This window comes from Hibiscus syriacus, unplaced genomic scaffold (genome assembly GCF_006381635.1).
Source record: "Hibiscus syriacus cultivar Baekdansim isolate YM2019G1 unplaced genomic scaffold, ASM638163v2 tig00112249_pilon, whole genome shotgun sequence".
Taxonomy (NCBI): domain Eukaryota; kingdom Viridiplantae; phylum Streptophyta; class Magnoliopsida; order Malvales; family Malvaceae; genus Hibiscus; species Hibiscus syriacus.
In genome coordinates, this window is record NW_024063281.1 from 1019185 (window position 1) to 1038501 (window position 19317).

Consider the following 19317-nt stretch of genomic DNA (forward strand, 5'->3'; position numbering starts at 1 on the left):
ACTTTCTAAACTCGAATCCAATATCCGTTTCGTCGAAAAATATATCAAATTTCACGAATCCGATACATGCAGAATCATGCATTAATAAAACAAACGCACCTAAAAATATCAAGGATGACAACGAAAGTTATACTATACTGCTAATAGTAGTAACTGAAAATGTGATACAACGACCAAACCAACTGTATAAGGACGGATAAGAACTTGTATTGAATACAATACAAATAGGGATGGGTATGGCTCGGGTTAGGTCGATTTTTGGTCCACCTGAACCAACCTGAGAACAATGACTCCTCCACCCAAGATTTGACCTGACCCGCATGAAGTAAGATTTCACACGACCCGACCCCGACCCGATATATAACTTAAAAATCCGACCCGACCTAAAATAATAATAAAAATATTTTTTTATTCAATAAAAACAGTGACATAATTGAAAAAAATAATATAGAGTGATATTATTGTAATTATTCCTAAATATATAAGGTAAAATTATTTTTTTCGGGTCGGGTATTTTTCACCCTAAACCCGACCTGGCTCGAACATCACATTTAAAATATCCGACCCGAACCCGAACCCAAATTTAAAAAAAAACCTACCCGATCGGGTCGGGTCGGATCAGAACCCGTCGGGTTCGTGTCCTATGCCCATCCCTAAATACAAAAGATCGGCACAGTCTGAATTCGAAACTTAGTCAGTTGGTTAGATTCTATCGATGTTAAGAATAAATACATGATTTTATGTTAAAAGTTACGAACTTTTAATAAAATATATTAAAATTTTAAAAAGTATGAAATTATATTAAAATTTTGAAGAACACGACAAGGGAAGATATCCAAGGTAGAGATCGAGAAGATGGTTTAAGAGGCCAAGAATGCGTTAGAAAAACTATGCATACGACATGAGGAACACCATCAAGCACAAGGTGAGTATTCCATCGAGTGAAGCAAAAAAAAAAAATTAAATTAGTTAATTCGCTAAATATTATTTTATGATTTAAATTTTATTTAGATTTTTATAAGTCAAATCGAGTTTATGAAATTGGAGTCGAGTCGAATCAATTCGAGTTGTTCGAGTTTCTCTTTAAATTTAATTATAATTTTTATATAATATTTTGATACATATTAGTTTTAATTTAAACGACTTTCTCTCTCTCTCTATATATATATATATTTTCATATGTAAGTAAGATTTATATTTTATTTAATTAATAAGAGATATTTTGAGACAAATTATTAATGAGAGTATAGAAGATTTGAAAGGAATTAATAGGAAGAAAAAAATTATTATTAATATTAGGAACTAAAGTTGCATAAGAATTTTATAGTGTTAGTGGAACATGCTGTTTATATTTGATAAAAAAATAAACTTAAAAATAATTGAAGAAATAAAGAAACCAATAATTAAATTGTAAAAATAAGTAAGGCCAAGGGTTCGAATCCTAACATTTGCGAATAGAGCAAACTGGGTTGGGAGAGTTGCACTCGCCTCTGTAGAACCCGATCTGGATTAGTCGATCAATAGATCGGATACCAACGATTAATTCAAAAAATTATTAATCGTAGCTGAATTTTTATTTGGCCGATTACATTTTATTCTGAAATAGTGTTGAAACTAAATAAGTTATATAACGTAGCTTTCGCTAAACTTTATAATATTCGTCATAGTACAATGTTAATCTTTGCAATCATCGACCAACTCAATGCCCAAATCATCAAATTCGTCCCTATCAAAAACTCTGTAACATTTTCATGCACACTCTTCGTCATGGGAGACGACAACGATGACGGTTTCGGAGGAGACAAACTATCCATCATTTTATTTGGCATGGGATCGACAGCCGTGGTCGTAACAATCTACCATTGTATCGCCACCGTTTGGTGGCATCGATACTCCAATAACCTCCTAGGAGGAGACAAACTATCCATCATTTTATTTGGCATGGGATCGACAGCCGTGGTCGTAACAATCTACCATTGTATCGCCACCGTTTGGTGGCATCGATACTCCAATAACCTCCTAGGCCATATATCGCAACAAGCACAACAAGACCAACAACAACGACAATGACGACATGGTTTCGGACATGAAGTGTTGGAGATTACAAGCTTGGAGACTTCGACGGCCGAAATCATCCCAACCTTCAGGAACCGGAAGTGAATGGGTTTGGCCGACGATGACTGAATGTGTGCGGCATGCTTGTCTCAATTCGAAGAAGACGAAGAGTTGAAGACGTTGCCGGCATGCTCGCATTCTTACCATGCACCGTGTATAGATACGTGGCTTTATTCGCATTCTAGCTGCCCCATGTTCCGTACTGATGCGACAGATTCGCCGCAGATATCGCTACATCTATTGGATTCCGGTTCGGTGGGTTTGGATAGAGCTATGTTGTGACCATTTAAGGGTTTCATTGATTTCCATCTCCCCGTCGTAAATCTTGGGCTAATGCTATTAGGCTCTCAGCATTCCATGTAATGGATGTGATTCCTTATGATAATATCCAAAATGCAAGTTTTATATCATCAAAACCTATCCTTTTGATTATGACAATAACGTCCCTAAGATAAGATGTCTCCATGAGTAGTTATGTTCTTACAAATAAAAGAACAAGGGTAAAGTATACAAATGGTCCCCTGACTATAAGGTATTGGTTTGTTGAGTCCCATGATTATTAAAAGTTACAATATGGTTAAAATTTATTTTGGGGTGTCAAATTTAAAATTTTTGCGAATTTTTTTAATAAAATGAATAATAGGTTTCAATTTATGTTTAAGGGTATCAATATTATTTAAAAAATATATTAATTTTAATTATTTTTAAATATTTTATATTAAATTTATATATATATAATTTCTAAAATAAATGACACCCCTCGTTAAAGTTTGGCTCCTCCAGTGTTAACAAGTTAACGTCCAGCTCAGTCTGTCGTCAATTTTAACAAAAAATGACGAGTTTAGAACATATAAATAGTCAGGTGACCATTTTGTAACTTTTAATAGTCGGATGTCTCAACAAAGTAATAGTTTATAGTTAGGCGACCATTTTATAAGTTTTAATAGTTACGATATTCAACAAAGCAATGTCCTATAGTCATGAGACCATTTGTGGAGTTAAATACTTTTACCTATATATTAAATGATACTAATTTTATTTATTTTTTATTTTTTTGATACACAAAAATTTAGGTCAAGGTTAGCTTTCACAATTCAGGATCAGGGCATACCTAGACTCAATTAGGATTTACATAGAAATTTACAGATTACCCATCAAGAGTGACGGTGGTAGGATTCGAACTTGGTCTTACAAGCTCAAATTCATGAATATCAACCACTTGTGCCAACACTCGTCGGCAATGATACTAATTTTATAAACAACAATTAAATATTTTTCAATCAATAACTATAAATTCTAATTAAATTAATCTTTAATTTCATTTATTTTTTCTTGGATTTGAGAATCACCCCACGTAAAGTAGTGAAATACCCCATGAAGGAAGACAAAAGTTCCACATTTCAACTTTTACCAATGTGTTTTTGTTCCCTTAATCTTAATAAAATAAAATAAATAAATATCAACTTTATACTAAAAAATGTTTTTTAGAATTAATTAAACTATTATGTTTTTGCCTATGCTTGTAAATTATTAGCCCAAATACGTCTAGAATTGCATGTATATTTATTTATTTTATTAAAATATGCATGTTATTTTTTTCATATTTATTAACTTCATACACTTTTTTATTAAAATTTTAGACATAAACATAATTTTTTTTACAATTATGAGATAAATACAAGATAATATATGTTCAAAACTCTCAATCATTTGACAATGAACGTTCATACTCCTACGTATGCGGTGCTCAAACCTGAGACCTCAAAAAATAACAACAATTCCCTAACTACTGAGGTAGTTTAACTCATGCTAATATAATTATATATAATTATATGATAGTATTATATGTTTAATATTCATATGGTGTGAACTAGGGATGGGCATGGGGGTTGGGTCGGGTTTTTGGTCCACCCGACCCGACCCGAGAACAAGGAAGCCTCCATCCGAGACTCGACCCGACCAAAACAAGGTTTCACCCGAATCAACCCGAATATATGACTTAGAAAACCCGACCCGAAATAAAAAATTATTTTTATTCAATAAAAACAGTGACTTAATTAAAATATATATATATATGGATATTATCGTAATTATTCCTAAATATATAAGGTAAAATTATATATTTTTTCGGGTCGGGTTGGGTCGGGTAATTTCACCCTAAACCCGACCCGCTCGACCCGAATATCACACTTAAAAAAACTCAACCCGACCCGAACCCAAATTTTTTAAAAAAAATCCGACCTGATCGAGTCGGGTCTGGTCGGAACCCGTCGGGTTCAGAATTCCCATCCCTAGTGTGAACTACATAATAATAAAAGATAAAACATTATTTTTACTCTTTTGTGGATAATTGAAGGGTGAGTTATATGAGATTCGACTCACCACATCATCTATGGCCCCAACCTATAAAGTTCATCCATGTCGAGGTAATTTCTAAATAACTATCCATTCTTTTTTTTATATGTAGGAATAAGGTGAAGATTCACCTTGAAAAACATGAGGTGGATGGATTTTATTGGTTTGGATCACAGATGACGTGGTGAGCCTGATCCATCTAATAATTCTTCGAGTTATATCGGGATTAAATATTGAATTTGGTGTTGATTAATACTTTATTTCAACAAAAAATCTTTGCAGTATAAGAAACATTGACATCATATATATATAATCTTCCAAATAAAAAATATAATAAAACTATTTGAAAATGGACAATTTAACAAATTAGACCTTAAATTCTCTCATTTTTTTTATATTCGCTTGCTTTCAGTTTACGTATATATCGTAATAATTTATACTATTTGTGATACTTCTTTGATATATGAAATGACCATTGAATATAATATTTTCTTTATATATATTTCCAGGGTAAATTCAACATTTAGTATTAAAACTATTACTTTTATTTTATTTTGTCACCCAAACTTTATTTTTTTTTCAAAATCATACTCAACATTCAGTTTAAGTTTCATTTTGGTACCTATTGTTAAAAACTTAAAGATGATGTTGACATGTCACCATAAGATAATACCACTTCAGCATTGAAAAATTGAAAAATGTCACATCGGTCTGTTATGTTAATTTTTTTAACGACGGTTACCAAATCGTAACGAAATTAAACTTTAGATCCGATTTTGAAAAATAATAAAATTTGAGTATGAAAACGAGTCAAAAGTAATAGTTTAGATACTAAACTTGTAATTTACCCTAATTGTATTAGAGTAGAAACAAGAAATTAAAGGCCTAATGATGCGTTACTGTCCTTTATATTGTGATCCCATGTGAGGATCCCACGAAGGCAGCGACCTCTCAACCATAAAATTACAAACGACTTTGCTCATCTCTCCTACACTCTTTTCCTTTCATTTTCATTTTCATTTTTCTAAATTTTAATGATAAAAAATAAAAATATAAGTTTCCCACTTATTTATACTTAAAATTAGAAATATTTATAGGTCAAATCTCAATCAAGTTTATTCATATTAAAATTATATATATAAATTAGATTCAATTTAATTGAAAAATATTATACCCTTTTAAACCTCTTCGCTATGTACATCAAGATCTCCGAATAATTTCTTTAAGAGGACCTCCTTCAAGAGATATTTCCATTGAAAGATTATACATGAATATCATTAGGACACAAATATTATACATGAACAAACCTAATTGACATTTATATGTAAAACCCCTAAATTTCGAATAATGTGACGGATCATATTCTACACTTGTCATTAGACGGACATGCTCATACTCTTTAAAAGATCATAATTCTTTGACATAACTATTTACAGACTCCACATAATTTGTCATAATCAATTGATAACTTGACAGCTGACCACAACAAGAAGGCTTTTCCATTATGTTAACCTTCATACAGGTATCATGATCCTAGTCCTGACATCAACACTTAGAGATACTATTTAAGCCGCCATATATGGGGATTTATAAAGAGAAGATGGACACAATCATTCTGAGACACTTTTTCATATTATCATCGTCAATATAGTCGTTTGATCACTGTCTAAATATCAATTACGACTTTTCGTCTAGACCAAAAAGAGTGAATCACCTATAGAAGATATAACCATATTCATTTCATCAACAAAAGTATATTCTTAAATTTTATCTAATTCATCAACATTTATAAATGAGTAATCTTAATTTAGTTGGGTTAAATTTAATGTTTTAAAAATTGTTATTTTTTGTATTTTATCATTAATCTTTTTTTAAATTTTTTTTTACAGAAAATCGCTAGTTTTATTAGAAATAGAAAATATATAAAATTACAATGAAGATTTACAAGCATAATCGTAAACCTAAAATATAATTATGGCATTTTTCTATTACCATAGAGACAAAAACTAGCCACCTATATCACATAAGAACAAAGAAGGAAAATGTTAAAAAAACCTAAACAAAAAACTCAAACAAAATAAAGATACTAACAAATATGACTGCATAGGTAAAAGATCATAAAAGGGGATGAAGCTATTGAAAGACTACCGACAAATCGCAAATCAGAGTTGAGCGACATGAGAAAACTATACACGAACGCAAAAGCGTAACCAAATCAAACTGAGGGTCCAAAGCAAGGAAGATAAACATGATAACAAATAAGTGTCATCTTAATCAATCATGGCGATGTCAAATCTAACATTGAAAAATTAACGAAAACAAGGCAAAAATTGTAAGCTACCAAAAGGCAGAGAAAAACGTGTCATAAAGACAGAGAACATGTCACAAAGACATAATTATTCTTATTAAAAAACTAAAAAAAAATAAGATAAAAGATAATCAACTGGGTGGCAATCAACATCAAAACTAGTATCGCCGGCGGTTAAACATAATTAAAGAAAAAGTTGGATTGATCAATAAAATTGATACAAGTTATAAAGACAAAGAAGAAGGAAGAGAGAGAGGGGAAAAAAGAAAGCGGATAGGGTTTTTCTCCCTCCTTCTTTTAAAATTTTAAATATAAATAAATTATTATCTTTTAATATTTACATTAAAAATATTATTTACAGTATAAATTAAATTTATATTATAAAATTATATTTCAAATCATAAATATTAAAGTTAAAATATAATCAATTTTAGAGTGTTTTTCCCCTAATTTCATAGTATTTCATAATTAAGCTTTTACTAAAAATACACTCAAATACCTACAAAATAATGTTTAAAGTAAAAGAAATTATGCTATTAAAAATTTAAATTTTAATATCGTGAATGAAATTAATTGAATTAAAAAATGCCTCATATTAAAAACATTTTAAATTAATTGGAATAATATATTATATACAAGTAGTTATACTAAAATGTATTTTTTTATAGAAATTTATATATTTTTAATTAAAAAATTGTAGTTATCTACTAGTAGGTGTTTGTGTAGTTGTTATGCTTTTCATTTTTGTTCATATTATACTCAATTATTTCAAAAATAATAAAGAACATTGGATGTAACTAAATTTTATTAAAATTATTGTTTTAATTATTAAATTTAAAAAAAATCATTATCAAATTTATCGAATCATTATAAAATAATTATTTTAATATTATAATAATTATAAAATATAAATAAATTTAATTATGATTTGTATCAATTTGATAAAGTTTAATATCCATTTTATAACAATCGATCAGATTTATTGATCATTTTATTATATTTCTGTTATTTTAATGGCTATTTATAATGTTTAAATGTTTAGTAACCAAAACGATTATTGAAAAACAATTTAATGACCTATTCTGTATTTATCCTAGAGAAAAAAATCATAATCATGCTTAATGATTAAAAATAGTGTGCTTTTCATAGAAAAAGAAAACCTTTAAACATTAGTAATTATTAACTCATTCATCTGTTTTAGTAAACATTATTATTTTTGCAGGTAAAAGTTGAATGACTGTATATTTCTATTGCTTGGGTCGGAATTTTGGTCCATCCGATCTGATTTTAAAACAATGATTCTTTCATCCGAAATTTGATCTGACCTGTATAATATATATCCTCCACCCGACCTGATTTTTGAAATAAAATCTGAACCCGACTTAAAATAATAATAAATATTTTTTATTCAATAAAAACATTGATTTAATTGAAAAAATAATATACAGAGAGATATTATTATAATTATTCCTAAAATATAAGATAAAATTATTTTTCGGGTCGGGATTTTCACCCTAAATATGATTCTAACCCAACCAAATACCAACTTTACAATGACCCGACCCAGCCCGAATTAAAAAAAAAACCCGAACCAAAACCCGTCACACCCGACCTGATTTTTGAAATAAAATCTGAACCCGACTTAAAATAATAATAAATATTTTTTATTCAATAAAAACATTGATTTAATTGAAAAAATAATATACAGAGAGATATTATTATAATTATTCCTAAATATATAAGATAAAATTATTTTTCGGGTCGGGTATTTTCACCCTAAATATGATTCTAACCCAACCCAAATACCAACTTTACAATGACCCGACCCAAGCCCGAATTAAAAAAAACCCGAACCAAAACCCGTCAGATTCGAGTTCCATACCCACTCCTACTTTCAAGAAAAGAAAAAAAAAAGGATAGCTTTGATAATCATATAACTCACTTTGGGGTGGGGATGTTTCAACTTTCAGGTCAAAGTTCATCATTTTACTTTCTGGGTTTTTATTGTTTGATTGGAACCTCTCATTAACCCTGGTTTTCTGTGCTTTTTTCCCCTTTGATTTTTCACTAGTTTCTTGAGCTGATGAAAGGGTATTTATTATTTTCTGGGTTTTTCATTGTTGTGATGTGAAAATGAAATCTTTGAGCAGTGTAGGGCTTGGTTTGAGCATAGTTTTTGTTCTTCTGTTCTTAGCTTTGATTGCCGAGTTGTATTACCTGTTATGGTGGAAGAAGAGATTGACAACTAACTCAGTAGACATTGAGAATGATTACAACAACTCAGCCACGGAGTTGTTCTACATGTTTTGTTGGAAGAAATCAGCACTGAGTCCACACGGAATTCAACGACAGCCGTCTCACCATGTTCATCATCATCTGCAGTCCAACAAGGATGTCTTCTTCAATCCCTATGGTGATGGTGATGATGATGGTGATGATGATGGTTTGGGGCCACCGGGGTTATTGTTCACCATTGTTGAAGAAACAAAGGAGGATTTGGAGTCCGAGGAAGGTGTGGTTTTCAGTGTTGAAACACCATATTTGACCCCACTTGCTTCACCTCCATTCTTGACACCTCCTCTTACTCCATTGGAGGCTGCTTGTGGACCATTCAACCCTTTGTTTGAATCATCTAACGGTGGAGATTCAGACACGTTGTCATCATCTTCTTCACCTCCTCCCAAGTTCAGGTTCTTGCAGGAAGCTGAGGAGAAGCTCCATAGGAAGAAGATGATTATACATTAATGGAGGAAATAGGTAACAATGGTGAAGAAGATAGAAAAAAAAGGGTTCAATGAGTCACAAATCTCAAGTACTTTTGCTCCTGGTTCTTGTCCTTCATCAGCAATGGTCAATTTCCATTTGAATTAACAAGATTTTCAGTGTTTTTACCTACCAAAAACTGAAAGTGGGAGGGGATTTGATTTTTAATATTAATCTCCATGTCTCTCCTTAGCTGTTTGGTGGTGCCTTTGTAATCACTTCAATGAGTGAATTGATTCACTGATCTTCTTTACTCAGAGTTGGTACTGTAAATTTCTTACAAAACATGTGCTTTAAATTGCTAGAAAATATGAGATTAGGAGGGCTTGTTTGTAAAATGTGGAATAATCTAGGGGTTCATTTTGATTCTTGGAAATATTGTTGTTGATGTTGGCATCATGGTTATATTCTTCAAATGGGTGATTATTGCTTAGTTTTTACTCCATCAAGAAGATTTGGTGCAAATTTAGGGAAATGTAGGATTGAATAAAAATTGGGTAAATTACACTTGTAAACATTTAATTACTCAAAGATTCTAATTTGATCACCAATTTTTTAATTTTATCAACCAGACCACTTGATCACTTAATGATGTCAATCAAACCATCTTTTGTCAATATATGGGGAGACACATATCAAATCGATCGAATGTGTAAGTTATGCGACTAAATATGTAATTATACCAAATATGTTAATCATCACATCAATTTCTATATCAAATGTAAAGGACATGTGATTTGATTACTATCATTTAAATAATTAAGTAATTTGATTGATAAAATTAAAATATCAATGGTAAAATTAAACTCTTATAATTAAATCATCATATAATTTATCCTAAAATTTTTTAGATTAAATATTATAATATATGATTGATGAATTGTTCTTAAATTAGTAAGTACAGATTGAAATTAGTAAATATTATAATATATGTAGATAAAGTAAATATAATCATTTTTATATTTCTAAAGAAAAAAAACAATATTCAAATACACAAATATAATGAAGGAATATATTTATTAAAAGAAAAAAATAAAAAAAAATAGGCAGTTACCAAAACGACAAAGCAGATGAAATTGCCCGTGAAAGTGTAAATTGGGTATAAAGTAAACCCCACCTTACCTAAAATCATCACATTTTGACATCCCACCCTTCTCTTACATGGATAGAAATGAGACGAGACAAATAGTAAGTTACTCGAGATTGATTCAGTCGAAGTTTGATCAATATTCGAATTAAATAAACTCGACTTGAATTATTAACGAGCTACTTAATACTCAACTTGAAAAGCTCACGAGCTACTAAAAAATGTTATATTATAATTTTAGATTTTTTAAAATTACATGATTTAAAATATATTAAAAATACATTAATTATAATTTTTTTAAAATATATTTTTAAATGTAATGTAAGATTTTTGTAGGCTCAAACTCGAGTTTGAGTTCGAGCTCCTGAATTTTTTTTTAGTTTGAACTTTTTCGAGTTCGAGTCGAGTTTCAATATTATATTTCGAGTTCGAGCTGAGCTTGATAATTTTTAGCTTGCGAGTTTTCGAGTCGAGCCTAATTCTAAACTTTTCGAGTTCGAGTCGAGCTCAGCAATACTCAAACTCGATTGGGCTCGTTTACGGCCCTATTCCCTCCGTGCCCTTTTATTTTTTTTCTTTTTCTTCACACACCAAAAACTGACAAATTGATTGAATTTTAATTTGATTAATCTATGATTTATTTTAACTTAAAAGTAGTTTAATTAATGAAATATAAAATTATTTTTGAAAATAAAATTATCAAAAAATATTATTATCTAATATATTACTAAAAATATTACATTATCATTTTGATAATTTTAGTAAGAAAATAACCTTAAAGCATTTAATTAAAAGAATATAATATCACTTGAAATATTTTTAAATAATCTAAAGTGTTTACAAGTGATAATATCATTTTTAAAGGTACGATAATAAACGCTCAAATATTATGTAACTTCTAGTGCATCTAGTGCTCGAATCTATGATATATAAAAAAAACAACCATTCCTTTAATCACTGAAATAGCTTGATTCATAAAATAATTTTATCACATTATCCTTGTGGTGTACATTATTTTAGCAATTTAAATTTTTAATATTAAATTAAATATTTTACATAAAAAATTATAAGATTATTTTTGTTATACTTAATCCGTCCCATAATTTATGTCTTATATTAATTATACACGTAATTCTAGAAGATATATTTGATCAAGAGAAATGATAAAATTAACCCTAAAAGTGATTGATAGATTTGTAAGTGGTTCATACCAAGATATGGCAGTGCTTTTGACAATCAACACATTAAGAGGGCCACACATCGATGGCGGACTCTCGAAGCACTTTCGACGAAATTGCACAGTGAGAATCGTCTTTCCACCGCACTGAGGCTTCCGTTGCGGTGAGAGTGACTTTTCACCGCACAGAATCCTCGGGTCGATTTCTTTTACTGTAAGAAGGTAGGGAACTTCGACAAATCAAAATCGAGCGAGTGCAGTGATACAACACGTTTGATCTGTTCATAAAAAAACTCAAAACTAACGTGAATAGTGGATGAAAGCAATAGCGACAACACCAACATGTTCCAAGTTATGCACAAGTGATAAAAACCCGACGAGAGATTCAAGTCATGAATGAGAGAAGCACATGAGAATGCGGGATCCGGTGATAAAGGACATCATGATTAGAATCGAAATAATTCAGGATGTCTTGCCGATCTCACCATACTTTGAGCTTACATAATGAAATTTGTCAATAAAACACTAAGGGATTGTTTATTTGGCTCTAAATGGAACTATTCAGTGCTAAATGTTGAACCGTTCAGCATTCAGCGTGTTTATTTCTCATCTCTGAATGATTCAGTGCTGACTGATTTAGTAAAACAGTGTTGAATGATTCAGAATCAAAGTACATTCTGAATGATTCAGAATCAAAGTACATTCTGAATGATTCAGAGCCATTATCAAACATGTCACATTCAGAACTAATTCATACAGAGTCTCTGAATCATTCAGTGCTTAATCATTCTGAAGTAAACAAACAGCCCCTAAGATCAAGTTTTCTTAAATCTTAACCATGTAAATAGGTTTAGAACCGCCATTGAGAAAAAATCCACGTAGAGCAATCTTGTCAATGAATTTGTAGCCCCCTAAGATCCTCAAAACTGCCCCAACCCTACACAAGAACATCATTTCATCAAAACAAAGGCACCTTATACCATGCCATGGACAAAGGTTTTTCTTCTTACCAAAATGCATAGCATGTATCACTAGATTTATTGGCTCTGCCTTGAAATCCGCCATCAATTGCCTGTGCCTGTAAAAAGAAGAGAGGAAAGAGGATGAGATCATTATTGAGGCATAGAAAATGCACAAATTGCCTTACAACCAATTTAAAATTTGAGTTTGCACACAGATAATAATTTAAATCATCTACAAAAAAGGTTTGCTTTATTAGCACTTTTAAGCTCTTATAATGATTCTCTTGAGGTTCATTGTCAACTTCTACATGTTAAGCTAAAGACAACATTTTCCAGGCACGGTTAGTGATGCTTTTAGATGCTAAATGATAAAAGTAAACCTGCATGCACCAGTCGAGCAATAACGACACATTTATGATAGAAGATGTAGCATTTTTTTGACAGAAGATCATCTTCAATGTACCCCATTAATCGAAGAGATGCCACAGCACAATACGTATCACCCCCTGCATCATTAAGGTTAATGGTGTTGGTATCATAATCAGAGTGAACAGAATCAAGAACTTAAGAAATATAGCATGGGGCTGCTTCATGAAGAAACTTTTCCTAATAAAATATACACCCACCAGAAAATTACACCGAACACCATGAAAATTTAATAAAAGTAGTATGAGAGGGAAAAAGGAATTGGAATCAGTTAAATATCGACCAAAACCATTCTCGGCTGAATTTGTTTAAAATTTCATGACAACTATGAGCAATAAGAAAATTGCAGAGAAACAGTGATCAGGCCCGCTCTAGATGTACTGAGTTGACAGATCATAGATCAACTAGATGAGATATTATTTAACTCACCATGTGATTCTAAACCAGGCAACAAGCCAAAGCCATCATCATAAGACTGAAAGAATAAAATCACTTCTTCAGTACACCGGCCATAATATATGCAGAAAATAAAGATCAAATGAAATCATCGAGAGTTCAGCAGTGCAGTGCAGTGCAGACAATTTAAGATGCAGTCCTTGGTTTTCTCCCTATCCATTCCACTCCAATCCTCCAACATAAAACAGATAGCAGCTGACACATCAATTAGCTAAACAAAGATTTCATTATGGAGAACTTGAAATTATATGGCTTGAACTGTAACAGGTAATGCTTTTAGTTCTTACCAGCACACTATACAAATCGAAGATCTGTCTCTGTGCCAACATGCACCGGCATAAAACTGCAAGATTATGAGAAACAAAATTAGTAGCTTCACCTTCATGCAAAAGTAATCAATCTACAAGATCTATCACATGAGAATTTGAAAGGAAAAAACAAATTCTGGCCTTTCCCTTTCAATTTTATGTTTGTGCACGGGAATATCATCAATATATATTGATTGGCCTTACAACCAATACAAGTAGGATTGACAATACTTTGTAGCATACCTTCCATCTGGCTGTTGAAGGTTCCTCATTGATATCAATAAATATTCTTTGTCTATGGTCAATATATTAAAGCCAACGGTCTTTAGTATGGCTAGAGCACAATACGGGCTCGCCATGTGACCAGCATTATGAACTGAAACCAAGGTTTTCTTAAACGAAAAACGATTACTTTGTAATCAATCCAAGTTTAGCTATTTTCACTTCCAATTCACATTACTGCTAAATTCGTAACTAAAATTTTGAACATAACAAAAATGGAAAACCAAACAGTTCAAAGGTTACGCGATCTAAGGCTTTGAGAAGGTGAAGGCCGGAGATAGTGAAGAATGCAAGAGTGAGGCGACTGATCTCCTGCGATTGGTAGCGATACGGTATCAAATCGAACAACATTCCGAAGAACGCAACGTGCCTATCTCTGTCGAAGTAGGACAGCGGAGATGACGGCGACGGGGTTCCATCTTCGTCTTCCTCTACTCGACATCGAAATCCAATGGGTCTCTCGTCGCCATTCTGTTCCCGCTTTTGCGAAATTTCCTTCCAAAATCTCTGGGTTTCCCCCTCGGGAGTTCTGATTTGGGAACTGGATTCTTTTGCTTGAAGACATTTCTTTATCTTTTTGCTAAGAAAATAAACTGAAGCGTCAAATCAGGTCCGAACCCGTCGAGTTCGGCCCCCATGTACATCCCTAACGACGTTCGCTACATGTTTCCGTCAATCAATCCTTAGACGTTGAGTATTTTCTTTTAAATCTAAATGGTTAAAAGATCGAAAAGGACGAGAGATGCGACATATCTCGATTATGTGCTGATCAGATCTAACCAAAAGAAGGTCAAACTCAATCCATTATCTAACGATCAAATACATTTAGATTAGCAAGATGAAAGAAAATGACAAATTTTTAATCTCTAACACCATTCATCTTCTTCTTAAACATATTTGCTCTCCATCTTCGTTGCGGAATTACCGATTACAACTTCCTACTTATATAAAAAAAATGTAAATCATCATAACCCTATTTATTCCATCAACATGCATATTGAATTTTCAAAGCTGGAGTTCAAAAGAACATTGTTACTCGATAAGCCTCGATGAGCCATTGGAGGGCTGCAATTATAATGGTGCAAGAAAAGATAAGGATGAACTTAAAATTTAATGTTGAAAAATAATTTTTAAAATATAAAAAACAAAAATAAATTATTAACAAAAAATATATATCTAACTTGTAAAAAAATTTAAAATTTTCAAAAGCGCGATTGTCTCATCAGTCGTATCGGTTCATACCTATCTTTAGGGCACATATACAGTGATAAATAAAAGTTACATTCAAATGGTTAAGGAGACCACTCGAATCCCACAAAATTTGAGGGATTGTATTGGATAGATCGCCTACCTGAGTCGGGATATTTACATAATTGGATCAAGATATACAAGATTTAGGAATTTTCAATTCTATTTTCATTTTTGATCCTCGAATTATCAAAACTTTTAGTTATGTCATTGAATTTTTAAATATGTTTTTTAATCTTTCTATTATTAAATTATTAACATCCTTATGACTTGTTACCTTCTTATTGTTTCATGGCGGGCATGTGTCCACTCTGACCAAGTCGTGGCTCCGCCACTAGTTATAAGAACAACATACATGAACATAGGCAGAGACGAACGTAAAAATTTATGTTAAAGGGTTTAAACTTAAAAAGTTATATTAAAATTTTAGGTGTGGCGAAATTTTATAATCAATTTATAATAAAAAAAACCTAAAATACAAGGGAAACGAACGTAAAAATTTATGTTAAAGGGTTTAAACTTAAAAAGTTATATTAAAATTTTTAGGTGTGCGAAATTTTATAATCAATTTATAATAAAAAAAAACCTAAAATACAAGGGAATTTAAAGTTTCTAGGGGATGTGACCGCACTCCAGCAGTCCCTCGGTCTATCCTTAAACACATGGATGGATCGGAGAGAAGGAGTTGGTGGGAACAATCATATCCTAAAAATTTAAAATTATCATATATTTTATATTTTCTTATGTATTTTGTATCGAAAATCTATTTTCACCTTATGAAATTTTACATCTTCGTCACTTTTTAAACTTTAAAAAGTTCACTCCTAATATAAAATCTTACATATGTCTCTGATTAAAGATACATAATTTATAAAAAATATACAAAAATTTTAAAATACAATATTTTTATCCACGTCTGATCCGACCATGGAGGGCAATATTATTTACTATAGAAATGTGGGTATGGCTTGTTATATAATATGAGTGGGTTGAGAGGGATAATCAAATCTAATCGTCAACTTCCATTAATTTGCAAAGGTCACTTCTTGCATTCTATATATAATTAATATAATATATATGTCAAATTATATTTTTAAAAATATTATATTCGATTTATTGATCGATTAATTTAAATCGAATATTACATATGTTTATTATAAGAACGACTCTCTCAACTTATTTACTCCATACACAATGCTAAAAGTGAATCTCTAACACAACTTAAGAAATTTGGTATTGTATCTCACTAAACCAATTGATTGTTGATATAAACTCTATTTTATTTATGAGTAAAAGAATACTAATTAAATATAAAATTATAAAGAATTAAAATATAAATAAAAACATGGTTTTAGAAGGATATTTGATTTATTTACAGTTTATAAAATTAAAATTATCTTTAAAAATGTATAATTTATAAGTTCAAATGTACACAAAACAATATAGAAGTTACAACAAAAAGAATACTTTTGAATATTATATATATAACTATTCACATTTTATTTATTAATTGATTAATTTTAATTGAATATTATATAAATATGTTACGAGAATAATTCTTCTAAATCAATTAAATTAAAGTTCGAATTCATGCTTCCATTAACCTTCCCCTTTGATAAAGCCATACTTTAAGATAAATCCAACGGTCCAAATCTCATCATCAAACCAACCAGGGGATTATCAATGTATGCTATAGTCCCATGAAAGTTTCAACGAAAATTTCCGTGGGACGGGAAGTTCTACATTACGGTACTTTAATATAAGATTAAAATAAAATGTTATCAGTTTTGTTATTATTTAAATAATAAAATTAGTAAAAATTATTTGTTTTAAAAGTGTCTAACAATAATAAAATCAGTAAAAAAATAACAAAACTGATAGCACTTTTACAAATCCAATAAAAAGCCTAATAATAATAAAATCGATAGAAATAATAATATTTTTAATCATCTTTTACAAATTTTATTATTTAAATAATAATAAAATTAATAATATTTTTAATCGTATTAAAATTATTACATGTGATATTTTCAATTGGACATTGAAAGACAAGAACCTTACAAGAGTTGTGGGACCCATTTATCATACGTGCATGGTAGACACGTTTAAATCATGAGCACTACTTGACCAAGACTTATCTCCTCGTCCCGCTCACGGCGGCTTCGTCGTTTAAATTACGTTGGTACACACAATATATATTATGTTTTAAGGGTAAATTATATGTTTAATATTTAAATTATCAGTTTTGATTTATTTTAGTATTTATATTTTTATATTTTTTTAAAATTATACTTAAAATTTAGTTTTTATTTCATTTTAATAGTTTGCCGTTAAAAATTTTAGGTTTATTTTATTTTAGTACCTCTGTTCAATGTAATATTAAGTTTTGAAAAAAAAAATTGAAAGTTTAGGTACTAAAACGAGTCAAAACTGATAGTTTAAGTACTAAATACGTTAAATTTTTAACACCAGGATAATAAAATGAAATGAAAACTAATTGTCAGGTGTGATTTTAAAAGATTGAAAGTTTAAGTATTCAAACAGACAAAAACTGATAGTTTAAGTACTAAATGTGTAATTTATCCTATGTTTTATCATATTTACTTTGCGGTTAAAATAGAATATAATATATATTAGTTTTTTTTATCATGTTTATCCGTTATCATTTTTAAATTGTTATTTGATTTTAGGTGATATCAAATAATTTATTATATTTGATATAGTTGAAGGATCAAGATCTAAAGACATGAATTAGATTATGAATGATGACAATAATACGTAGATTATAAGGTAATATCGATCAACATGTTACTTTTAGGGGGCGTTTGGTTCATAGAAAAGATTATTATTAAGGGGAATGATTTTTTCCGGAATTGTATTCATATGTTTGGTTTACGGAAAATATTATTATCAGGTAATAACTTATTACAAATAGTAACATTTTGGGTTAAAATGATGGGAATGCCATTACCTCCAAATTCTTAGGTAATGAACTTTTCCCACCACTTAGGACATAAATACTCCTGAAATAATGATTTTTTTCATATAGATCATTCTCAATTCTTATTCTTCGTGTTTTACTCAAAATTATAAACTTAATAAAAATAATATATATAAAGAGTTTAATTTAATAAAATATTAATAAATTTGAGAAATAATGATTTTTTTCATATAGATCATTCTCAATTCTTATTCTTCGTGTTTACTCAAAATTATAACTTAATAAAAAAATATATATCAAGAGTTTAATTTAATAAAATATTAATAAATTTGAGTAGTTAAATTATTTTATATTTTCAAATTTAGTATATTAATTATTTATTTTTATAAGGTGAAAAATATTATTGTAAAAATGTAATTATTTAAAATAATATTTAATTTTGAGTTATTAAAAATAGATTTTATACATTAAAAAGATATATTTGTCCACTAGAGATCACACTCTTATTTTTAATATTATATTATATTTTATATAAATAATATGATACTTATGAAAATTATTCAAAATATAAGTTTGATATTTATTATATGTTAAATTTATTTTTTTATTAAACTTAGATAGTGTAATATTAAAATATTTTTATGAGTTTTCATTCAAATATTTATAATTTCATATTAAAGTTTACTTGTTAAAAATATATATATATTACACGGACAATTTCGTTCAAATACTCTGCATCGTTGATGCTCGAACTCAAAACTTCTAAAGATGAGGAAAGAATTGTGAAAATTTCAGGTATCTTTAGGTGCGGTGGGATATATAATGACATTCATTTAATACACTACTAATAACATGCATTATTATTTAGGATGAGTCTACAATGAGTGAC

At 29.9% G+C, this 19317-nt stretch overlaps 1 protein-coding gene and 1 pseudogene across 1 annotated transcript; one reads left to right on the forward strand and one right to left on the reverse strand.

Annotated features, from left to right (window-relative positions):
* The first annotated feature begins 8778 nt into the window (after positions 1-8778).
* On the forward strand, positions 8779-9886 carry LOC120176470. Its single transcript, XM_039182898.1, has one exon. It carries the CDS (start codon positions 8912-8914, stop codon positions 9521-9523), a length of 612 nt encoding a protein of 203 aa, XP_039038829.1. The 5' UTR covers positions 8779-8911; the 3' UTR covers positions 9524-9886.
* A 2673-nt stretch (positions 9887-12559) lies between these two features.
* LOC120176490 lies at positions 12560-14864 on the reverse strand (annotated as a pseudogene).
* Between the last annotated feature and the right edge of the window lie 4453 nt (positions 14865-19317).

What these genes read in the sequence shown, in the direction of transcription:
- LOC120176470 (XM_039182898.1), top strand. Translation starts at nt 8,912, where the DNA reads ATGAAATCTTTGAGCAGTGTAGGGCTTGGTTTGAGCATAGTTTTTGTT.